Source organism: Micropterus salmoides, unplaced genomic scaffold (assembly GCF_014851395.1).
Source record: "Micropterus salmoides isolate LMB-PRFRI ecotype aquatic unplaced genomic scaffold, ASM1485139v1 Ms_hic_scaffold_2, whole genome shotgun sequence".
NCBI lineage: Eukaryota > Metazoa > Chordata > Actinopteri > Centrarchiformes > Centrarchidae > Micropterus > Micropterus salmoides.
In genome coordinates, this window is record NW_024041150.1 from 41,078,231 (window position 1) to 41,100,766 (window position 22,536).

Here is a 22,536-nt window from a genome sequence, read left to right on the forward strand (position 1 = left end):
AATAGAGGCTGCAGCTTCTCAAGATTGTAATTGCCCTAGTCCATATTGACTCTTGTCTCTTTAAGGCCCCCCTTCCTAAAAGCCCATCTTCTTCTGATTGTCCAACTTCTGGAGGGGCAGCAACTAGACAGATCTGTCTGGCTAGGCGAGACTAGTTAGCAACCAATGCTGATTACAGTACCAAAACACAACTTCCATCCATCATCAACCACTTATCCTGCGTACAGGGCCGCTGGATCCAATCCCAGCTGACATTGGGCGCAAGGCGGGGTACACCCTGGACAGGTTGCCAGTCCATCGCAGGGCCAACAACCACTCATGCACAATGTAGGGTAACCAATCAACCTAGCCTGCATGTCTTTGGATGGTGGGAGGAAGCCGGAGCACCCGGAGAGAACCCACGCAGACACGGGGAGAACATGCAAACTCCACACAGAAAGACCAGGGCAACCAGGGTTTGAACCCACGACCTTCTTACTGTGAGGCGACAGCGCTAACCACTGCAACACTGTGCCGTTTTTTCCCCCCTCGCTTTTGCTTTTACAGTGTGTTTTCGGTTAATGCAATTTAATTGTTGCCCATGAATGGCTTATTCAGTGTTTGGAGTCGGCTGTCTATTTGGGTATGTGCATTGTATTTTATATGGAAGAGGATTAGGGCCACATGTGAAAAAGGTAATTGAGTTATGTGAAAAATAAATAATAATAATCAATTAAATAAATGTTTTACATGTGGACCTAATCCTCTTCCATAGCTTCTTGCCTGATTTTCACTCACTAAATAAAGTTAGCGTGAATTAAGGATGGATTATACATCTACTAGCTGATAACCTCCCATACTCCCCTCTCTAGTCCAAATACGGTCTGGTTCCACAAACCAAGATGATGACAACCAGTCCAAATATGGTGTGGTTCCACCATAGACTGTCTATAAGAAATGGGCGTAGTCAACGTGACGTCACCCGTTGGTTTGTGGACTGCCGTTTTGAAGCTTTGAGTTTGGCCGATGGGGCGCCGCCATGATGACTTTTTACAACCAGGAAGTCCCCGGAAGTGACCATATTTGGACGCAACGGTGGAGCTAACGGCCGTGTGCGGCGCTAGCTAGTTTGCTTAGCTAGGTGCATCTGTAATTCACGTCAACGGTCATTTTAACTGGGCTGAGAAGTTTGTCTAGTGAACAACAGTCTTTAAACTAAATGTATTCACCAGAGGAAGTGAACATCCAACTCCTAATAAGCTTTTTCAACGGCGATGGCGAAATTCATCAAAATCATAGATAATCCCACTTTATGGTCTATTTTAAAATAAATGGGACCATAATTTACTAAATGAACATAATTTTGTATTGAAGAAGACTTGAAACTAGCGACTGAGACCATAAACTCATCCTGAAAGTGTTTACTGATGTAATAAATCAGCTGAGAAGTAGCCTCATTTTACCATTATTTCTAATGGACCCGGACTTCTTTTTGCAACCAGAGTCGCCCCCTGCTGGCTGTTCAATAGAACGCAGGATTTAGTCCACAAACCAATAGGAGATTTCTTATTCAGTCTATGACAGGGACATAGAAAAGCAGGATCTCAGAAAGTACAACAAAGATCTCCTGCTCCATACATCTTCATCCACTGCAAGTAAGTTAAAGACTGTCTAAACATTGTCACTATTCATTTGTTGCAAATACGATGGCGTTTCCATGCAAATCTTGACCTCATTAAGTGAAGTTGCCTGTGTCGCCTGCAATCCCACAATGCCCTCCAAGGCGAATTGCTTGGTTCCCATAGAAAATGAACAATGAAGAGTGAGTAAAGTAACAAAATCTGGATTTGAACTTTACTTGAGAATTTCAAGTTGCACTTTCACTGCGCTACATTTCAAAGCCATTTCTTTGTACTTCAATACATTCTGCGCGAGACCATCGTTACTGACGTTAAAAACCACTTCACCCAGGTGATGCGACACACTGTGTAATAAAGTCACTCTCACGCTGTGAGTGGCAGCCAGTTTATGATAGAGTTGTATGCAACCGGTAGAGTTTTGCAACATAAACATCTAAAAGTATAGGTAGAGGAAACATCCACTTTTCCTCTTGCAACTCAGTTTTCCTTATTGTGAGCCGCTGTAACTTACACTGCTGCATTCAAACCTGTTGTGAGTGAATTTAAAAAGATGGGTTGCTTTTTGTAAGACCAGTGGAATTTAATGTGTGTATTTTTACTGTTGATACTGAAGTACTTTGAAAACCAGGTACCTTTTTACTTTTCCTTGAGTAGTATTTTACTGAACGACTTTTGCTTTTACTTGTGTGATCTAGAAAAATTGTGAGTGAGCAATTTGCAACTCTCACCACTAGATGTCACTAAAACTTACACACTTAACCTTAAACTGTTAAACACAAAATATAAATTATCGCCACATGAGGCGTTTAACTAACTTAATTTCTAGTCATTATTACAAGTTCTGGACTTATTTTTGGAATTTATGGAGTTTAGACCTCATTTAACTGAAATAATATCTCAAGTCTTTCAGTAAATTTTGACTGTAGTTAAGACCAGAGGAAAATATATCACAGACTGGGATCTGTTTAGCCAGGATGCTGTTTTGAAACCATCTAAAAAATTTATTTGTCCCATAGTCCCATTTGGTGGCTGCTGTAAGGGACATATGTTTTTTTTTAAACTTGAATGATGTGATTTTATTCAGAAAGAATATTCATGACAGTTTATTTATAAATTAACATTTATCTAAAAACAGATCTGTGTGTGGTATAGTGGTGTCTAGGGGAGTTTTTCATCTGCTGGTTGAATATAATATAGTCCCACGCATTCATTTCCTGATCCCGGCCATTTTTTACTGGAAACACCACAGACGGGTAAAGTTAAAATTAAACAATTAAAAGTTATTGAAAGTGGTAATAACTAATTTTATATATTAAAATGCCCAGTGTGGAGGAATAAATTAAGTGGTTTAGATGAATTACACCTTATTCATTTACTGTATTTACATTGCCCATAACACAATTGGAGGGTTAAACTAAACCAAATGCTGTCAGACACTTTTGGAAACTTTGAATAGAAAGATCCAGTAGATTGTATGTGAGGAACATTTTCTCTAGGAGCTCCCAACAATGAACAGTATTATTTAACAGTATTATAGCTGAAGCTCTTTGAGATCCAGGAAGACTGTGCCCGTACAAACAGGAGATATAACACAGACCAGCTTGTTTCAATGCTTGAGATTTTTATTTTGTGTAAGACAAGAAAAAACAGTTCACTCTGCAGAATAAAGTTGTGCTAAAAGCTTTCTTTTCATTACACATTCAGTCTGCTCGTATTAAAGAGACAGAGACAATCCAGCTGCTGTTTATGTCACTTGTCGGTTCGTTCCTTAAGTAGCGTTACAGCGATAGAGAAGAAATAAAGATGTCATTGTATGAGTTATAAAGCCTTCACGTCAAATATGAGACTGGTGGACACAAACACAAATTGATCAGTGTTTGTGTTTTTGACACGTTCTTCATGTGTTTAACAGCCATTTCTGACACAGACAGATGGGAGCTGCCTATCACATTGCTCGTCGTCCCAGCATTTATTATCTGTATGAACCAAAAACACAGCAGTCAGACAGCAAACCTGAAACTGTTGAATGAAGCATCATTATGTAGACAGATCATTGATCCTGGGATATATTGTCCGTTTGAACATCATCACTCACAGTTAGAGACAGAAACTCCTGATGTCTATGAGGAGATGACACGGTGAGCGTTTGTGTAATCTCGTGAGACTTGGTGCAATTCAAACATGGCAGCGCGCAGCTAAACAAACAATTCATTAAACAAACAATCCGCCAATTTTAAGCGAATTAACAAATAAGAGCAGTCAAATCGCACTGGAGGACCTCGAGGACGAGTGTTTGGAGGATCTTGAAGTTTATATTGACCAGTGTTTTCATCGAGTGGTCATGGGGAAATCAAAAAGAAACCGCACTGAAGACTCACCTGGAGCATCACCTGGAGCAGTCTCCTCGCAAGGTGCAGATTTTACAGAGATTCTGGATTCAATAGACAAGAAATTGTCCAGCTTTGATGCCCGATTATCTCTTGTGGAAGTACTTCACAAAGAGTTTCAGGCTCTGCGGGAATCCCTGGAGTTCAGCCAGAAACAGGTGGTTGAGCTCGCGGCAGAAAACAAGGTCCTCAAAGGTTCGGTTAAATCCCTCACGGAGGGAATGACGCGGCTCTCGGCAGACAATAAAAACATTAGAGAAGCAATCATCGATCTCCAGGCTCGTAGTATGCGGGATAATCTGGTCATTTCGGGTATCCCGGAGCAGGTGGATGAAACCCCAGAGGAGACCGTTAAAAGCTTCATCCAAAATCAACTGAAGCTCCCGGCCGAGACCGTGAAGAACATCAGCTTCCACCGGGTGCACCGCCTGGGAGGACGGCGACAGGAGAACCAGAGGCCCAGGCCCATCGTCGCGAAGTTTGAACACTTCAAGCAGAAGGAACTGGTTAAAGGCCGCGGCAGGGAGCTGAGAGGGACCAACTTCAGCGTTAACGACCAGTTTCCCCGGGAGATCCTGGACCGACGCAGAGTCCTGTTCCCGATAAGAAAGAAGCTTATTGGAGAAGGATCACGGGCTGTCATCGCGGTGGATAAACTTTACGTCGATGGCCAGCTGTACCGCGACCGAGACACCACTCCTTGGCTCTACTAAGAACCAAGTCCAGCAACAGGTGAACTGTATCACTATGCGATCATTTTTTCCCCTATCAGTTAATTACTCCGTGACATATGGCAAGTTAATAGTTATAAAATACAGTGCACGTCTCAACAGCCTATACTGTGGTTATCTGACTAGTCTGTCCGATAATGTTTTGTGTATTTTCCTCTGTTTTTGTTTCACTGTTTCTTTCTTTTGTTAATGTTGCTCTTCCTCCGCCGTTTACACATCGATCAGCTGCGCAATTTTCATACTGTTTAATTCACAAACAGTCGGGCACACCGCTAGCACACACACGCAGGCGCATACAACATGAACACATAGACACACACACGCAGGCGCATACAACATGAACACATAGACACACACATACAGGCGCATACAACACACACAATGATACAACGCGCACACTGCACACACTAGCCATCACCACATCCCTTAGTTGAATGATGACCTCACTTATAATCACCTCTTGGAATGTACGCGGAGTTGGTTCAAGGGAAAAGAGATTAAAAATTTTTAACCATCTAAATAATCTGCAAGCAGACATTGTCCTACTACAGGAGACTCATTTACCCAAGACAGCAGATAAACTAACCTCACCACAGTTTCCTCACTCGTACTCAGCCTGTTATAACTCAAAACAAAGGGGTGTCACCATTATGATAAATAGAAAAACACACTTCAATCATAATAACACTACTATTGATCCAGAGGGTCGATTCATTATTGTTAACATTTCGATTCAAAATACTCCTTTATGCATTGCTAACATCTATGGCCCAAATGTTGACGACCCCTCCTTTTTTCATGCTTTCTTCAACTCACTCTCTGCTCACTCAGACACAGCTCTTATATTAGGAGGGGACTTCAACATGGTATGTAATCCAGCAGTTGACAGGCTCAGTACGGCAGGTGGTCACCGTATTTGGAAATCAACAGACATCCTTAAACAATACATGAGCGATTTTGGTCTTTGTGATGTTTGGCGTTCTCACCACCCCACTCTTAGAGAATATACCTTCTTTTCACCAGTCCACCACTCATTTTCTCGCCTTGACTATTTTTTGGTTAGCAGCTCAATTATGACAGACATTTCCAACACTCAGATTCACCCTATCACTATCAGTGATCATGCACCGGTTTCTATCACTCTTACTAAAAAAAGGGTCACACAGCCAACTAGAAGTTGGAGATTTAACGCATCATTGCTTAAAGACCTAGATTTTATAAATTACTTCAAAAAGGAGTGGGCAATATATATGGAAACTAATGACCTGCCAGGAACCTCGCCATGTCTTCTTTGGGAGGCAGCAAAAGCAGTCATGAGAGGTAAAATAATCTCCTATTCATCATACAAAAAAAAGAAAGAGAGATCTTGTGAATTACAGCTAGAACAAAAAATAAAAACATTAGAAACTACCCTTGCTGCCTCCCCACAGGAACACATGCTGAATGATCTGAGAAAATCAAAACTTGAATTAAATGAAATTATTAATAAAAAGACCCAATTTCAGTTGCAAAGACTACGCTTGGAGAACTTTGAACATGGCAATAGATCCGGCAGATTCTTAGCCAGCCAATTGAAATTGAATAAAGAAAAAATAACTATTTCTTCCTTAAAGGACTCAGCTGGGAATCTGACTTATAACCCAGAAGAAATCAACAATGCATTCAGAGATTATTATAAAAACTTATATACATCACAAATTGACCCATCTAGCTCTAACATCGATGCATTTCTGAACAATATAGATTTGCCAAGGTTAGATGATGAACAGATCAGGGCTCTGGATTCACCTGTTTCAATGGCTGAACTCCAGGAAGCTCTCTTACATATGCCGAATAATAAAGCCCCTGGGCCAGATGGTTTTCCCGCTGAACTCTATAAGGAATTCTGGGAAATACTTGCGCCCACATTCTATAGGATGGTTATGCAAATTAGGGGTACTTGCATGTTGCCTCCAACAATGAATTCTGCTAATATCAGCCTGCTCCTTAAACCAGACAAAGACCCCACACTCCCGTCCAGTTATCGCCCAATATCACTTATTAACGCAGATCTTAAAATCATCTGCAAAACCCTAGCAAGAAGGCTAGAGAAGGTCACTCCTGGTATAATACACTCTGACCAAACAGGATTTATTAAGGGTAGGCACTCCACCAACAATACACGCAGGCTACTTAACGTAATAGACTATGCCACTATTCATAACCTGGAAACTATAGTTGTTTCTTTAGATGCAGAGAAAGCATTTGACAGAGTAAATTGGAAATTTCTATTCGCTACTTTATATAAATTTGGATTTGGAAACTCTTTCATAGATTGGATTAAAATCTTATACAGTTCCCCAAGAGCTTCTGTCAAAACAAATGATCATACTTCTCCATGCTTTAGTCTCCAGAGGGGTACCAGGCAGGGTTGCCCACTCTCTCCCTCGCTATTTGCTATTTTTATAGAACCACTAGCAGCTGCGATCAGACAAAATAATAATATTAAAGGAATTCAAACAGAAAATATACACCATAAGATAAGCCTTTATGCAGATGATGTATTACTTTTCCTCCTAAACTCACAAACTTCTCTTTCTGAGACAATCACACTTATAGATAAATTCTCATCCATCTCAGACTACTCCATTAACTGGAGTAAATCCATAGTTTTACCTGTAAAGTGTGATTTCCAGAGTATATCTACCACACCGCTAAAGTCTGGGAATATTAAATATCTGGGTGTCAATATTTCCTCCAGGCTGTCAGAACTGACATGGCTAAACTACACGCCTTTACTTAAATCTATAGAGGATGACCTTGTACGGTGGACATCATTACCTATATCACTCATGGGAAGAGTCTCCACCATAAAAATGATGGTCCTACCTAAAATCAATTATCTGTTTTCAATGTTACCCACCAAACCCTCTGCTGTCTGGTTTAAATCACTGGACTCAAACATCTCAAAATTTTTGTGGAAAAATAAACCCCCACGAATCAGTCTAAAAACTATGCAAAAAGCAAAAGACTGTGGTGGTTTAGAACTGCCAAATTTTTATCATTACTTCCTGTCTAATAGACTACAATATATCTCAAAATGGATCAATCAGAGCCCCCTGGACCACTCATGGATGGACATAGAACAAACCTTCTGTAATGAAATTAAAATTTCCGATATGCCATTCATCAGTTCCAGCATCAAACGTCATACCTGCTTTAAAAGCATTAACATAAGCACTTCCTTGGCAGCTTGGTGGGAACTTCTCAAAATATCTGGGTCTTCACCTATCCCATGCAGATTTACCCCAATCTGGAATAATCCTGACATCCTGCAAAATAAGAAAACACTAAATTCCCCACTGTGGTATGACAAAGGGATAAGACATCTAGAGCATGTAATGCAAGGCAGTAACTTTATTCCATTCCAGGATCTAGTGGCACAATATGGAATTAGCCATAATAGATTTCTGGAATTTCAACAGTTTAAATCCATAATTCAGGCTAGATTTAAGGATAAAATAATGGACTTAGATTTACCTCCAATGATAACAGACTTTCTTAAACTCTCGCCTCCAAAACTGTTATCAAAAGTATACATGTTACTGTTAAAAACAGATAGTTCAATCTCTCTCCCATTCTTAAAATGGGAAACAGATCTATCCATTAGTCCAGACCAAAACTTTTGGATGCAGATATGTTTAAATACCTTTAGAATGACTACAAATCCCAATCTACAACTTATACAGTATAAAACTCTCCATAGAACACACTATACTGGACAAAGGATGTTCAGAATGGGTCTTATGCAGTCAAACATCTGCCGGAACTGCTCAGGTAACATATCTGATAGTTACATGCATGCTATGTGGCAATGTACACCTGTTCAAAAGTTCTGGCAGAAGATATGTGAAGACCTATCGATATGGCTAAGTTACCCCGTCCCAGTTTCCCCATCACTCTGCGTGCTGGGGGACCTAAGTGACATTAGTATAGAGGTTGACACATCATACATGCTTCTCACTGCCTTATGCATCGCCAAGAAAACTATCCTCATGAACTGGAAGGCCAAAAAGAATATAAGTATCACCCAATATCGGAATCACCTTATAGATCACATTAGCATGGAGAAAATGTCTGCTGTAAAAAAAAACAAATTGACACAATTCCAATCTCTCTGGTCCCCCTTGATCAACTTTATCACTTAATGGGGGTGGGTGTGTACTGCCTTGCTGGTCAGGGTCCCGTACGGCTGGTAGGTGTGTCTGGGGGTGGGTTGATTCTTAGATGCATTGCGGTGCGGGCGTGGGGGACTTTTTCTAATTTTAAATGTTGGTTGATGGCATGGTGTTGGCGGGGGGGGGGGGTGGTGCGGCGCTCGGGTTGCCTAGGGCGCGGGCTTGACGGGGGGACCGGTGTTTGCCCTGTATTCGGCGTGCCGCTGCTGCGGGGTGGGTAGCCACTCTGCTTAGGTGTCGCGGGTTGTTGGTATCGGTGCGCGGGTGGTGATTTTGACTCGCGCGCTGTGCGGATGTGGTGGCGCTCGGTGCTTGGCTGCCTCCCTGTGTGTCCTGTGTGTGGGTCCGGGTTGGGGGGAGGGGGCGGGCGGCGGGCATGGCGGTGGAGGTTGGTGGGGGGGGATGCTTGTGGTGGGTTTCGGTCTGGTGGTGAACGTGCGGCGTGGGTCACGGTGTAGCCGTGGGTGGGGTCTGTGGTCTCTCTGGCTGCGGGGGGGATGGGGGCGGTTTGCGCCGGCTGGCATCTCTCCTGCGCAGCGCATTACTTGGCTGTTGTGTGCCGCTAGTTAGATTGGTAGCGGGGTAGTGTTGATTGGCTCATCTGTAGGTCATTATTGGCTTGCGTGCTTGTCGGGGGTTGGGGGCATCGGGTGCGGGCCGGGACTGGGCTGGTGTGCGGCTCTGTCCTGTGTGCATGCTGTGCATCCTGATAATTGCATTTCGGTTCTCTGAGGGGTCTGGCGACTGGTTGTTGGAGGGGTGGGGGACCGGGAAGAAGGGGTTGACGGGGTGGGTTGGGGGTGCGGGCTGGTCCTTTTTGAGCTGGTTGGGGGGTGTCTCCTCTGGATTTTAGTGCCCGGACTGGATGCTTGGTGGTTGTGCCGGGATCCTGTGTATGGAGGGATTGTGCTTTGGGGTGTGTCGATGGTTGCTTGCAGTCGCGTCGCGGCCCTCTGGAGTGTGGTCGTGTTGAGTCCTAGGGGCTATTTGCATCTGCTGACTCCCTAGGGCTGAGGGGCTGTTGCTGCTGTCGCGGGGTGATTGCTGTCTCTTTTCTTTGGGGACGGTGGGGGTTTGTGTGTGGGATGCTTCGCTGCTAGGGAGGGAAGGGAGCGGGGGTGGGGGTCTTCTGGCCTGACCTGGCCTGAGTGGCATTGCCTCCTGGGTGTGGGCCGACCTTCGGATCTGGGCTGTTGGGCCGTTCTGTCCTTGGGTGGGGTCCTTGCTGCCCCGGACCTGCTCCCTTGGGGGCTGGTGGTGCTCGGAGTACTGCTGATTGTGGGGGAGCGGTGAGGTGAGGGGTTAGCAGTGGGGCTGCCGGAGGGGCCCCGGCGAGGACGGGGGATTGTTGGACTTTGGGTTGGGGCTGCACTGACCTGCCTCTGGAGTGTGTGGGGGTCTGGGGCACGGGGCTTTGGAGCCTCTGGGTCTGGGGCGGGTCTGCGCGCTGGGGGGGCTGGGCCCCCCTGGGCCCGTCCTGGGGATGGGCGGGGTTGTCACTGACTCTGGGGTGCTACCGGTGCTAGAGGGGCTCTTGCTATAAGCCCTGGGCTGGAGGGACCTGGCGTCCTCCTGCTTAGGGGGGTGGGGGACGGGACTGAATAAATGATGGGGCCAGTCAGGAATCTGGTCTTCTAGCCTCCCTATGACCTCCTTCACCTTTCCCCTTTGGTCATGTCTCACAACATACACCCTTAGGATCCTGGGGGACGGGCAGCCTGCAGGGCGTTTGGGGGGTGGGGCTGCTTTATTGCGGCCTCGCACTTCTTCCTCCCTCACTGCCTGCCCCTCAATTTTAATTACACATTAGACACAGAGGGCTTGGGGGGTGGGAGGGGCACGATGGGAGGCTCCACTACCTGACAGTTGTGGGGTGCCTGTGTCACAACTACCCTCCAATTTTAGTTGCACCTTAGTTACCACACACCTTATCTTCACTCCACCATACAACACTTCACAATCCATGACATGCATCCAACACAAAACAATACATTTACAGAGGCAGGCAGAGGGGTTGAAGGAGTGGGAGAGATTCTCATTGGCCTCGTGTCCTACCCCTGGAGCCCCGGGCGTTGGGGGTGCTGTGGGGTTGGTGGCGGCCTTGCCTGATCTGGGGTGGGCTGGGGGGGGTCGGGGCTCCCCTGGCGTGGGGGCCCGCCCTTGGCCTAGGGTTCTGCGGACTCGGGCTTGTGGCCTTTGCTCATTTCTGGGCGGGTGGTGTGTCCCTGGGCCTGGGGGCCCGTTGTCTCCTCTCCTCGCCTGGGCCCTCTTCGGCAGAGGTGAGGCTCCCGCTGCTTCCCCCTGCCAGCTCTCTCACGGTGGGGGCATTCGGGAGTCTCTGGGGCGCATGACCGGTGCTGTCGGGGTAGGTTTTGGTGCTCCTCCTTGGGGGTGCTTGACTGGGGGGGCTGGGCCCCTGTCCGGGGATGAGATCGGCCTCGGGGGCTGCTGTCACTGGCTGCACTGTAGGGAGGGATGCCTCTGGCTGGGCTGGGGGACCGTTGGCCTGGTTCTCCCGCGTTATCGCTCCCTGGCGGTAGCGAGCTTCCCGGCACGGCTTTCTGCTGTTCTTCCTTGGGGCGGGGTACAGCTTCCCCCTGGACATGCGGTCTGGGGTCCTTTGCGCTTTGGGGGGTCGCAGGGTGTCCTGGCTTCTGGGGGTGGGGGTCTGCGGTGGGATTGTGGGGCGATTATCGATGCATCTTGATGTATTATACTTTTTCCCTGGGCAGGGTCTCTGGATGGCTGCTGGGCGTTTAGTTTGTGCGTTGGAGTCCGGGGGAGGCATCTCCTCATTGGCTTGGAGGGACCTGTTTGCGTTCCTGTTTTGCTTCGTTGGCCTCGGATCCGTGCTTGCCCATTTCTCTGTCGGCCAGTTGTTGGACCCCTCTGGATACTGAGGTTATAGTTAGTTTTCGGGATGTGCAGTGTGGGTGCGGGGCAGGGCTGTGCTCCGGTTTGTTCTGGGTTTGTGCCTGGAGTTCTCGGCCCTTGATGGATGGGTGGGTTGTTGGTGGCATGCAGCTGAGCTAGTTGATTTTGCCTCGTTGCTGGTTTGGCTGGTGGTGCATGGCGGCCGGGGGGGCGCTGGGCATGGGGGATGTCGGCTGGCGCCGGCGGCCTTAGTTTTTTCCGGCGGTTGGGGGGACGGTGGACTTTTATTGGCGGGTGCACGGTGACCTGTGCGGCGCGTTTGCTGCCGGGCTGGGACTTGCTGCTGGTGTCTCTCTCCGCTGGCTTTCGCTGTCGTGTTGTTCCGTTTGCTCTCTCTCATTTGCCCGACCTCGCACGCGGGATTCGCGGGGGGCTGCTGGGCATGGGTGTCGCCGTGCTCGCGCAGTGTGCGCGTTGGGCTCGTCACTTGTGCATTGGTGTTGATGATTGCGTGGCATTTGGGCATTGTGGTTGTTTGCTGCGCGGCGGTGGGGTGCTGGATGGGGGAGGCCACTGGTCTATGTTGTGTCTGCGCCGCGGTCGGTCCGGGCGCTGCTCTTCCTCTTTTGCGTTCCGTCGGCATTACGTTGTCAACTGGCATTTGGGTCGGGGTCTTCTGCGTTTGCATCGCGGTGCATCTGGGAGTCTTTGTTTTTTTTTGATTTGATTTATTCTTTTTCTTTCTTCCACCCCTATTGGCTACTGGGGTTCTTGCCTGCCTGTTACAGTCGTGGCGTCCCACTCTCTCTAACAACTACATTCTTTAACAGGCTTATGCGCACACACATGTACATACACACACATACAGACACATTCACCCACACAGACACAAACAAACTTAGGTTGTCCCTGGTAGAATTATTCCTGATGCCTTTCTTTCAGTTACTTATTTAAATTAATTATTATTCCAGCTCTCGTGGCTGTGTTGTGTTGCTTATTTAGTGTGTGTGACTGTTTCTTGTTTTCATTGTTCTCTTAGTTGTCTTAATATGTCATTAATATGTCAGCTGTTTATTGCTGCTGTTCGGCTGGTTTTCTTTTACTATTATTATTATTTTTATTGTTTTTTTTGTTTGTGTTTGTTTGTTGTTGTTTTTCTCCTCCCCAAGCCCCCCTCTCTGTTCTCTTGCAGGTTTCGTTGCTTTCTGCAATTGGTGTTTCCCACAGCTTTTCCCTGTTGTCCCCACCCTCCATCCCCCTTTCCCCCTTCTCTTGCAGGTGTTGTCCTTTCTCTGTGCTGTCTGTTTGTGCCCCCCCATCCCCGTGTCTGCCCCCCTGTCCGGCCCGGTGACAAATCAATACATAATTAAATAAATAATAAAACAGACAAAGGAGTATTTTAATACTCTCTTGTTAAAGTAAAATCTGTCTGGCACAATATGGTATCCAGGTCATTATACTCTATACCAGGCTGCTGGGCAGGACAGGTTAAAAAAAAAAAAAAAAAAAAAAAAAAAAGAGACAGAAACTCCTGACTGTTGTCATCACAACAGTTTTTGTAACAGGTAACTAATCAATCTAAAAAAAACAACACTGTACGTTTTGTAGTTTATGATATAATGTTATGTATTGGTAACATTCAAGTGACTTGACATAAACCCAGAGATATTTAAATTTATGCAATTCACCAGCCTTTTCTTTGTAAGTAAAATATTGTGTCTAAATTTACCTGAATAATTCATTTGCAGACAGTTCTGACGACCGTCAGTGTTATTAGGCTCTCCAGAACACCAGTAAGAAAAGCTGAAAGGCTTTCCATCACTCCAGAACCAAACTCCCTCCTTGAATACAGAAGAGAATATTATATAAAAGAGTCAGGACAATAATGCTTAAATTAAAAGGTTGCACATCATATAATGATGAATAATTTACCTGTTGTGCATCAGATCCCCCAATCCATGCTAATCCTTGATTGTGAGTTTCCCTCAATATCATCGCCTGAATCATAGGGTACTCCTGGATGTTGTGTACAGATGCAAGGTGTCCACCCATGGACATACAGTTTCTCTACAGCGGAGAAAGAAGAAACAAGACTGTAAACGATGCCACTGCTAGAAAGTAGTGAACAGAATAAATGTCGTGTAGAAGCTTCACTGAATAAAGATAATCCTGATCACCTCAGCCGCAGCCCAATTCATGGATTGTGGAACATAGAGGAAACAGCGACCATCGAAAGCAGTCCAAACCAAGAAACAAGATGTGGACCTCTTGACAACATAACTCTCTCCTGAAGTCAAACAGACAAGAGTGAATAATGAGTCTACAGTAGTAGATGCAGTATTTCTTGTTTTTTTACAGGAGAACATCATGACAAAGTGTATTTTAATATAATTCTGATAAAGTATCCACTAACTTGGAGTAAATGAGTTGGTCCAGTTTCCAGCCTCTGTGTCTCGAAGGGCTGCACAGTTTGACATAGCAGTTACTGATTTAAGTTGTCTGCTGCTGTTTTCATTTTGTATTTATGAACACATTTAATTTAATTCTCTATACATGCAGTAATACTCATGCCTCATATGTGATTACAAGAGAGCACCATTACAAATCTAAAGAAATATTGACTCACCTGGGACACTAGTTCCCTCTGTCCCAGGTCCATCCTCTGCGTCTGGAAGAGCTGGAAGGACATTTTGACCCACTAGTGAGTTCATGTCTTCATCTACCCTTGTTGCTGTGTATAGACACATGAACATAAGCTGTCTCTCGTTCACACTCACTCACATATGGAGTAATACTCACCAGCAGCTCTGGTCAGAGCCATCATGGCACAAAGAAGTGCAGACAGAGTCAGCGTCTTCATGGTGGAGATGATGCAGATGTTGAAGATGATGATTACCTTTAATAAAGACAGACAGGGACATGTTAGTAATACTTCTCTAGGGAAGAGACCACCAGTCAGGTCAATATATAATGACAGTTTGTGAGCAAACCTGCTGCAGAACGATCTTCTCTTCTTCCTTCTCAGCGTCTGTAGCTTCAGTCGTCCTGAACCAGAGAAACACCAGCTCTTATATACAGTTGATGACACATCTTCCTAGGAACTGAGGACAAACTTACCTATCTTACCACCTCACAAAACGAGGAACTAATGACACGCACACTGACAAAACACACAACCAGAATAGACATTTACATGCACCTTGGTGAACATGGTGCCTAACCCTAACCCCAGAGCAGTGAAATATGATCACTACAGAAACATGCATGATCATTTTTAAACAGAACTCAAACTATCAAATGACGTATTTGTTTTGCCTGCAATTGATTAAAAACCTGCAATAAATGTCATTATTAAGAACAAATTCCAGTTGGGTCATAAATATAGTATCTTCACTGATGACAGTAAAAAATACAACATATTTTAGTGAAAGACAGAACCCCACACAGCCGCCGCCCACAATGTCTTCTAACTGTAAAGGAAGAAGTCTCTGTTTGTCCTTTGACAACCTGCTCTGAACGGGCACTGCACTGGTTTATTCAGTGTTTAATAGTTCAGAAGTTAGTTCTGTAGAGGCAAATAGACACCCTTCAACCTCCCAACATAAAAGTGACAAACTGAGCTAACAGGAGTTCAGTGTTGAGTTCTGCTTTACTTGTGTCAGACTTAGTCACACATTCCCCGTTAATTAGTGGGATAACCTTTAAGGCACTGGGTGAGGGAGCTTCACTGAGAGGAAGCCTCTGTTTTGCAGGAAGGCCCTGATCACATTCACACCTGGAAGCTGCCCATTACAACCGCAGCCTGGTCTGCTGGCCACTAAGCAGCTCAAAGCTCTGACTGACACCTGTGTCTTTACCTTTTCTGCTGGAATGACTTATTGTCACAAGACACACCGTTTGTGTAGCCACCATCCCGTATTATCTCCGGAGCTGGCATGGATATGTTGTACTGATCAAACACGCAAACATCTGATGGATATGTGATAGTGTGTATGTTTGCACTGTGTCATCAGATTCATGTCTTTAATAATCTGCTTTGTTGTAACACTGCAGAAGGGACGAAGCTGTCAAACACGGTTAAATGCAATGGATTTTAATCCACAGTCATCCACAATCAGTAAATTACCTTATTATGCAGCGCTACCATTCCCACATCCCCAAAAAGTATATTAGGATTCGTCCAGTAGCAGGAACTACTTTGATTGTGTTTGTATTGGGCTGCTGTCAGATTAGCCTTGTTCAACATGTGAGACTGAATGAGGTGTTGGATAAAATGCCAGTGAAAGAAAACAGTAATTTAACTTAAATTTACTTAACTTCAAAAAAAAACTAGCTATGAACTCTATCATCCTCTTTCTATCATCTAAAGTACTGCAGTACAAGTAGAAGTGATCATCTTTAATATCATTTTCACCGTTAAGAGGCACTGTTTGTATGTGCCGCAATGGATGTGACTCTGCTGTTGATTACCAGCGTTGGGCAGTAACGCGTTACTGTTATAATATTACTTCTTCCAGTAACTAGTAGTGTAACAGGTTGCTATTTTCAAAACAGTAATATTATTACAGTTACTAATCCAAGCAATGCTGCGTTACTGCATCACCAGAACGCCGCTTGTTTTGTTGTCCTTGTCAGGGGCAGTTCAAGTCGAGAAGCCAGACCTTCTGTTGTTCAAATCAATTGTTACCCAAAAAGCTAAAGGAAGAATGGAGAAGAATGGCTTTAAAGGTTCAGTGTGTAATATTTCTGAGGATATATTGACAGAAATTCAATATAATATCCATAACTATGTTTTTAGTGGTGTATAAAGACATTTCATAATGAAACGTTATGTTTCTATTACCTTAGAATGAGCCATTTATATCTACATAACCTCGGGTCCCTCCTTCCATGGATGTCGCCATGTTTCAACGTCATGTTTCTACAGTAGCCGAAAATGGATAAACAGCTCTACTGTTGCCAATCTTTCATCTGGAACCAGTCTGCCCATTCTCCTCTGACCTCTGACATCAACAAGGCGTTTTTGTCCACACAACTGCCGCTCACTGGATATTTTGTCTTTCTTGGACCATTCTCTGTAAACCCTAGAGGTGGTTGTGCCTGAAAATCCCAGCAGATCAGCAGTTTCTGAAATACTCAGACCAGCTCGTCTGGCACCAACAACCATGCCACGTTCAAAGTCACTTTAATCCCCTTTCTTCCCCATTCTGATGCTTGGTTTGAACTTCAGTTGTCTTGACAACGTCTACCTAAATGCATTGAGCTGCTGCCATGTGACTGGCGAGCCTGTCCTCCACAGAAAAATGACCATATAGGTAGTTTCGGCCACACAAAATTACAACTCATGTGTAACTTTATTGTGGCAGCGATCTCTAACAATACACTCATACAATGCAAACACATGACAAAGCCCTTCACCCAAGAGACTGGTGAAGTAGGGTTCACCTTCTTTGTGTCGCTGATCTCACGTGATTTCTAAAACGTAGGTCCTGTCAGCCACAACTGTAGGACGCTGATTTGATGATATGTTGTTGTTTAGGTTGGAGGACTTGTTGGATTGGCTGATTAGCTTTTAACACCTGTACCAAATAAAGTGGCCGGTGAGTGTTTTTTCATCTGTTTAATCATTTTTGGCTCAGCTGTAAAAGAAACCCTGGTCTCAGTCTGATTCTCTGTATAGATGAAGGTCAAAGAAAAGATTGATAGAGAGAAGCAAATTTCACTTAAAAAGTGGGCGAGACGCCAATGAACTGTTATTCTGTGTAACGAGGACTTCTCAAGAACTAGAGGTAATTATTGTTTGTAAATATATATCAGATTCATGTTTGCTGTCAGATGAGCCTTGTTCAACATGTGAGACTGAAACAAGCGGTGTTGGGTGACACCATTGCTGGATAAAATCCAGTGAAAATAAACAATGAGTCATTTTTCCTAACTGAAAACAACAAACTATGATATCATCCTCTTTTATTCCTTTAAAGTACTGCCAGTATCAGTAGCATCTTCTGCTCCCTCAAGAAGGATGAGTAACACTGTCTGTCATCTTTAATATCATCTCCACCATTAATTTACTGACTGTGTTGTTGTGTGTTTGTGCCATGATGACTCGGATTAGCCATTGGGAGTACCGGAAAACCGTTGGGCCACTGGACAATTGGGCCGATAAACCACATAGTATTAAACTGCAGTTGAAAAATAGTTGGTATGTGCCTTCATTGACTAGCCCATGGTGTGAGGTTTCTGGGCCAGAAAAAAAGTTGTTAGCAGCTTTTCACATTGCTTTTATAAAAACTGTACTTTTACTCTAAGTATTTTGTGGTGAAGCAATATTAACTTTGCTACATTTGCCATTTATACCCATTTGTTATCTACTCTGCATTTTGCTCCTTTAACGTAAATGAACAGTCATCGAAGTTGCAGGAGAGCTTTACCGGTGCACTTGTGCCAGATGTGAATGAGCTGGACAGATGCAAACATTTAGAAAATCAGGCAAAATACCATTTCAGTTTAAGGTTTGGTTGTTCAATTAATGTAACTCTTGTTGGAAAGAAGCCTGCATCACCCTTTCAAAAAGCTGCTACTTTTATATTCAATTAATGGCATATTAAAAGCATAGGCTTTGAATATGCCGTTTGAATATTCACACATTTAGTCTCTGCAGAACAAATGCAGGCCATACACTGAAACATCTAAGTCAGATGATGATATATTAACAGAATCCTCTCGTTGCACAGAGCATGGCTTTCTGATGGCAATATTATATATTTCTATTTGTTTTTTTTAAATATGGATAAAACTGTCCTGTTGAGCAGGTCTCCCTTTATTATGTAGGCTTACACTTCTTCATTCTGCAAAAGGCTGCTCCCATGTTACTGCCAACATAACTCTGAGTTGTAAAAATTATGTTCATAGAAGCTTTAGGAGTAATCATTTTCTATTGGGTCCCTGTGCGATTGGAGATGGCAGATCATATGCAACGCCTTTCATATCAAAGGAAGTGGTTTGGTTGGCTAAATGTCCATGATAAAAGTCACAGGCAACCAGGAATTGACGTTACCACTTGATCAATCCACCAAACACAGGTGGATTTCAGCACAGTTTTTCCCACTAGACACTTTGCTGGGTTATAAAATTGTAGCCTTGTCAAAAGGCATGTGAAATAACAAACAAACTGCAGTGTGATACGAAACTCCTATGAATACACACAGTGTTTGCTCATTGGTCCATTTGTGAAGTCTATTGCCTTGAGCACTAGTGACCAATGACACTGTAAACAAGAAGAGGCTGTGGAGATTACACTAGCGGACTGGGAAATTTTCCAGTGCTCCTGAGGGCAACCTTACCAGTAGCAGCAATATAATATCAAGCAGGAGAATCCATGCATCGGACACGTCTCCGTCTCACTTTCTTGCTGCAGTGGGGTGTATGTGTATGAGTTTTAGACTCTTGTTGAGTCTGTCACAGGGCAACCCCAGTCCCATAGACCTGTAGGCCGTCAGCCCCTCCGCTTGCTTTTAACCTGATGCTGTGATCTTTGTCATCACCAGCCACCACACACAACTGGTCACATGCACAAACTCATTCAGTCAGTGCCTGAGAGTGCGTGACTCTCTTTTGACTTTAAAAAATCCATTTAACGTGCTTCCGTAACATGTAGAGATCATTCCATATATATGGAGCTATGTAGGTAAAAGCTCTGTAGATTTTTGTTATGCAGAGGTTTAATCAGGGTACCAGCCCTGAGAGAGTGGAAAGGGTGAGCTGGTGTATATGGTGTAATTAGCTCAGCTAGGTAGGATGGTACAAGTCCATGCAAGGCCTTATAAGTTAAAAGGAGGACCTTAAAGTCAGCTCTAGCTGGCACTGGTAACCAGTGAAAAGAGGCCAGAATACGTGCTATACATACTCACCTCGTGCATATACATAATCAGGTTGCTCATATACACATACTCAACATTCCACATTTCTACATTCTTAACCTCATGCATATATAACTTGCCCATATGTACATGCTTAAACTTGCGCATATACACATACTCAACCCTGTGCATATATACACACTTAACCTCACATGTACATACTTAACCTCACACATATACATACTTAACCTCACACATATACATACTTAACCTCACACATATACATACTTAACCACACACATATACATACTTAACCTCACACATATACATACTTAACCTCACACATATACATACTTAACCTCACACATACATACTTAACCTCACACATATACATACTTAACCTCACACATATATACTTAACCTCACACATATACATACTTAACCTCACACATATACATACTTAACCTCACACATATACATACTTAACCTCACACATATATACTTAACCTCACACATATACATACTTAACCTCACACATATACATACTTAACCTCACACATATATACTTAACCTCACACATATACATACTTAACCTCACACATATACATACTTAACCTCACACATATACATACTTAACCTCACACATATATACTTAACCTCACACATATATACTTAACCTCACACATATACATACTTAACCTCACACATATACATACTTAACCTCACACATATATACTTAACCTCACACATATACATACTTAACCTCACACATATACATACTTAACCTCACACATATATACTTAACCTCACACATATACATACTTAACCTCACACATATACATACTTAACCTCACACATATATACTTAACCTCACACATATACATACTTAACCTCACACATATACATACTTAACCTCACACATATACATACTTAACCTCACACATATATACTTAACCTCACACATATATACTTAACCTCACGCTGTGGGTGGACGTAGAGTAAAATTCTCAGTGCCGCGCAGGGGGTAAACCCAATAGCGATGGCCTTAGAGGGCGAAGCCTATAAGAAATAGAACATCCCCAACACAGCAAAATGAGAAAAATACAGGCAGGGGGCAGGTTCTTTGCAGATACAGACCCCTTTCTCTTACTGTCTTACTATTGTTATGCACCAAAATACCAAAACAAGTTCGCTTGTTGCACAACAAGTAATATTTTATAATTTATTTTATTTTTAAGTAATGTAAAATCAGACGTTGAACACCCCATATAAACAAAATGGCACGATCCTCGTTTCACTCTGAAGCTTCACTGTGAGACTGACAGTCGAATGAGGCTCCGCCCATCGAAGCATCGAGTCTTCAACTATTCGAGGTCAGCTACTTACACTTCTTCACACTGTGAACTTTTGCACATTCTTTAGTCAATATTTTCAACATCCCTGTATTGTAATGTAAGTACTAAGTGTTTAAAGTGAAGTATTATGAGAAGTTTAGAGCAGAACAGTATGTCACGATGATCACAATAATAACTCAAGCCCATAAAATGCACAAGAAGAACATTTTTTTTTGCCATCTAGCCTACAACTTGGTGTCTGCATCTGACTGCAATACAAAGCAGCAAATGTTTTGTTGGTGTTGTTTTTTTAAAACACATTGCACTTCAATGTCTTCCATCTCATAATGTTTCAGGATAACTCAAACTAATTTTTAGGACCAGACTACAGCTGACCTTAAACTACATGTCCTATTGTTCCACCAAAACAATCTCCATTCTCTATCAAGTCTGACTCATTATTTAACATTCTGAGGGTTTCAATATTAATGACATTAATATTGAATATATATATATATATATATATATTAATGACATCTCGTTATATTTGATGAATATAAACATACATTTTTGCGTAACAGTTTTTTTTTCTCGGTATCACTGTGATCTGAATGGATTTCTTCTCCTGTGTTTGTCTCTAGCTGAGTGTTTTGTGGATAGGCTGATAAAGTTAAAGACAGCACCACCTAGTGGTTAGATGGATGTACTGCAAGCTGCTGTACTGCTGGTTTAAAAAAGCTTCATGTTTTCTAATTTGTTTTTAATAAGAAAAACTCATTATAATAAAGAACTATGTGTTACCTTAAAAATGTTGAGTAATCTAAACCAGTGGTGGTGATCGTTGAAGTATTTACTGCAACTACAGATTAAACAGTTCCTTAAATATTTCCATTTACACAATGAATACTACTATTGTATTCATTCATTGTTTCCTATTCAAAGTGTTCCCAACAAAAATTGGCTGCTCTGTTTAACTGTTTAATCCAACATAAAGCATGAATTATCACCACATGACGTGGGACATATTTTACCCAATTTCTAGTCATTTAACAATGACGTTCTACACTAATTTTTGGAATTCATGGTTTTAAAAGCTCAGTTATCTGAAATACTTTCACTCATTTTTCAATTAAAAAGTATAATTTATCTATTATTTTGAGTGTAGACCAGATAAAAACATATCACAGACCAGGATACTGTTTTGAAATCATTTAAAAAGATGTATTAGTCCCAGAGTCCCATTTGGTGGATGCTGTAAGCCACATTGGTTTTATTGAGAAAGAATATTCAACTTATTTTGAAATGAACATTTATTTCAAAACATATAGATAGATGGGGGTGTATGGGGACGTTTCCCGTCTGTTGGTTGAATATAATATAGTCTCACACATACTCAGTTTTGAACAGGAATGCCAGAGATGAGTAAAGTTTGAATAAAACCATTAAAAATCAATAAAGTGGTCAAAATTTTATATAATCAAATGCCCATCTGGAATACATGAAGACTTCGATCAA

The 22,536-nt window shown here is 43.1% G+C and overlaps 1 protein-coding gene and 1 long non-coding RNA gene across 2 annotated transcripts; both read right to left on the bottom strand.

Annotated features, from left to right (window-relative positions):
* Window positions 1–3,283: 3,283 nt before the first annotated feature.
* LOC119912303 (ladderlectin-like) lies at window positions 3,284–14,069 on the bottom strand. Its single transcript, XM_038731449.1, has 4 exons — window positions 14,006–14,069; window positions 13,761–13,895; window positions 13,558–13,669; window positions 3,284–3,595 (listed from the first exon to the last, which is right to left on the bottom strand). Exons 1-4 carry the CDS (start codon window positions 14,024–14,026, stop codon window positions 3,525–3,527), a joined length of 339 nt encoding a protein of 112 aa, XP_038587377.1. The 5' UTR covers window positions 14,027–14,069; the 3' UTR covers window positions 3,284–3,524.
* A 389-nt stretch (window positions 14,070–14,458) lies between these two features.
* On the bottom strand, window positions 14,459–14,916 carry LOC119912309. The gene is made up of 3 exons (XR_005446115.1): window positions 14,819–14,916; window positions 14,628–14,724; window positions 14,459–14,505 (listed from the first exon to the last, which is right to left on the bottom strand). It is a non-coding gene; the product is annotated as an uncharacterized LOC119912309 (long non-coding RNA).
* Window positions 14,917–22,536: the final 7,620 nt, after the last annotated feature.

Excerpts from the sequence above, each read along its gene's own strand:
- LOC119912303 (XM_038731449.1), bottom strand. The coding sequence starts at position 14,026 with ATGAATTGGGCTGCGGCTGAG. Across the intron at positions 13,896-14,005 it reads TGAATTGGGCTGCGGCTGAG|AGAAACTGTATGTCCATGGG; the intron begins GTGATCAGGATT and ends TCTCCGCTGTAG. Across the intron at positions 13,670-13,760 it reads GGGGATCTGATGCACAACAG|GAGGGAGTTTGGTTCTGGAG; the intron begins GTAAATTATTCA and ends TCTGTATTCAAG.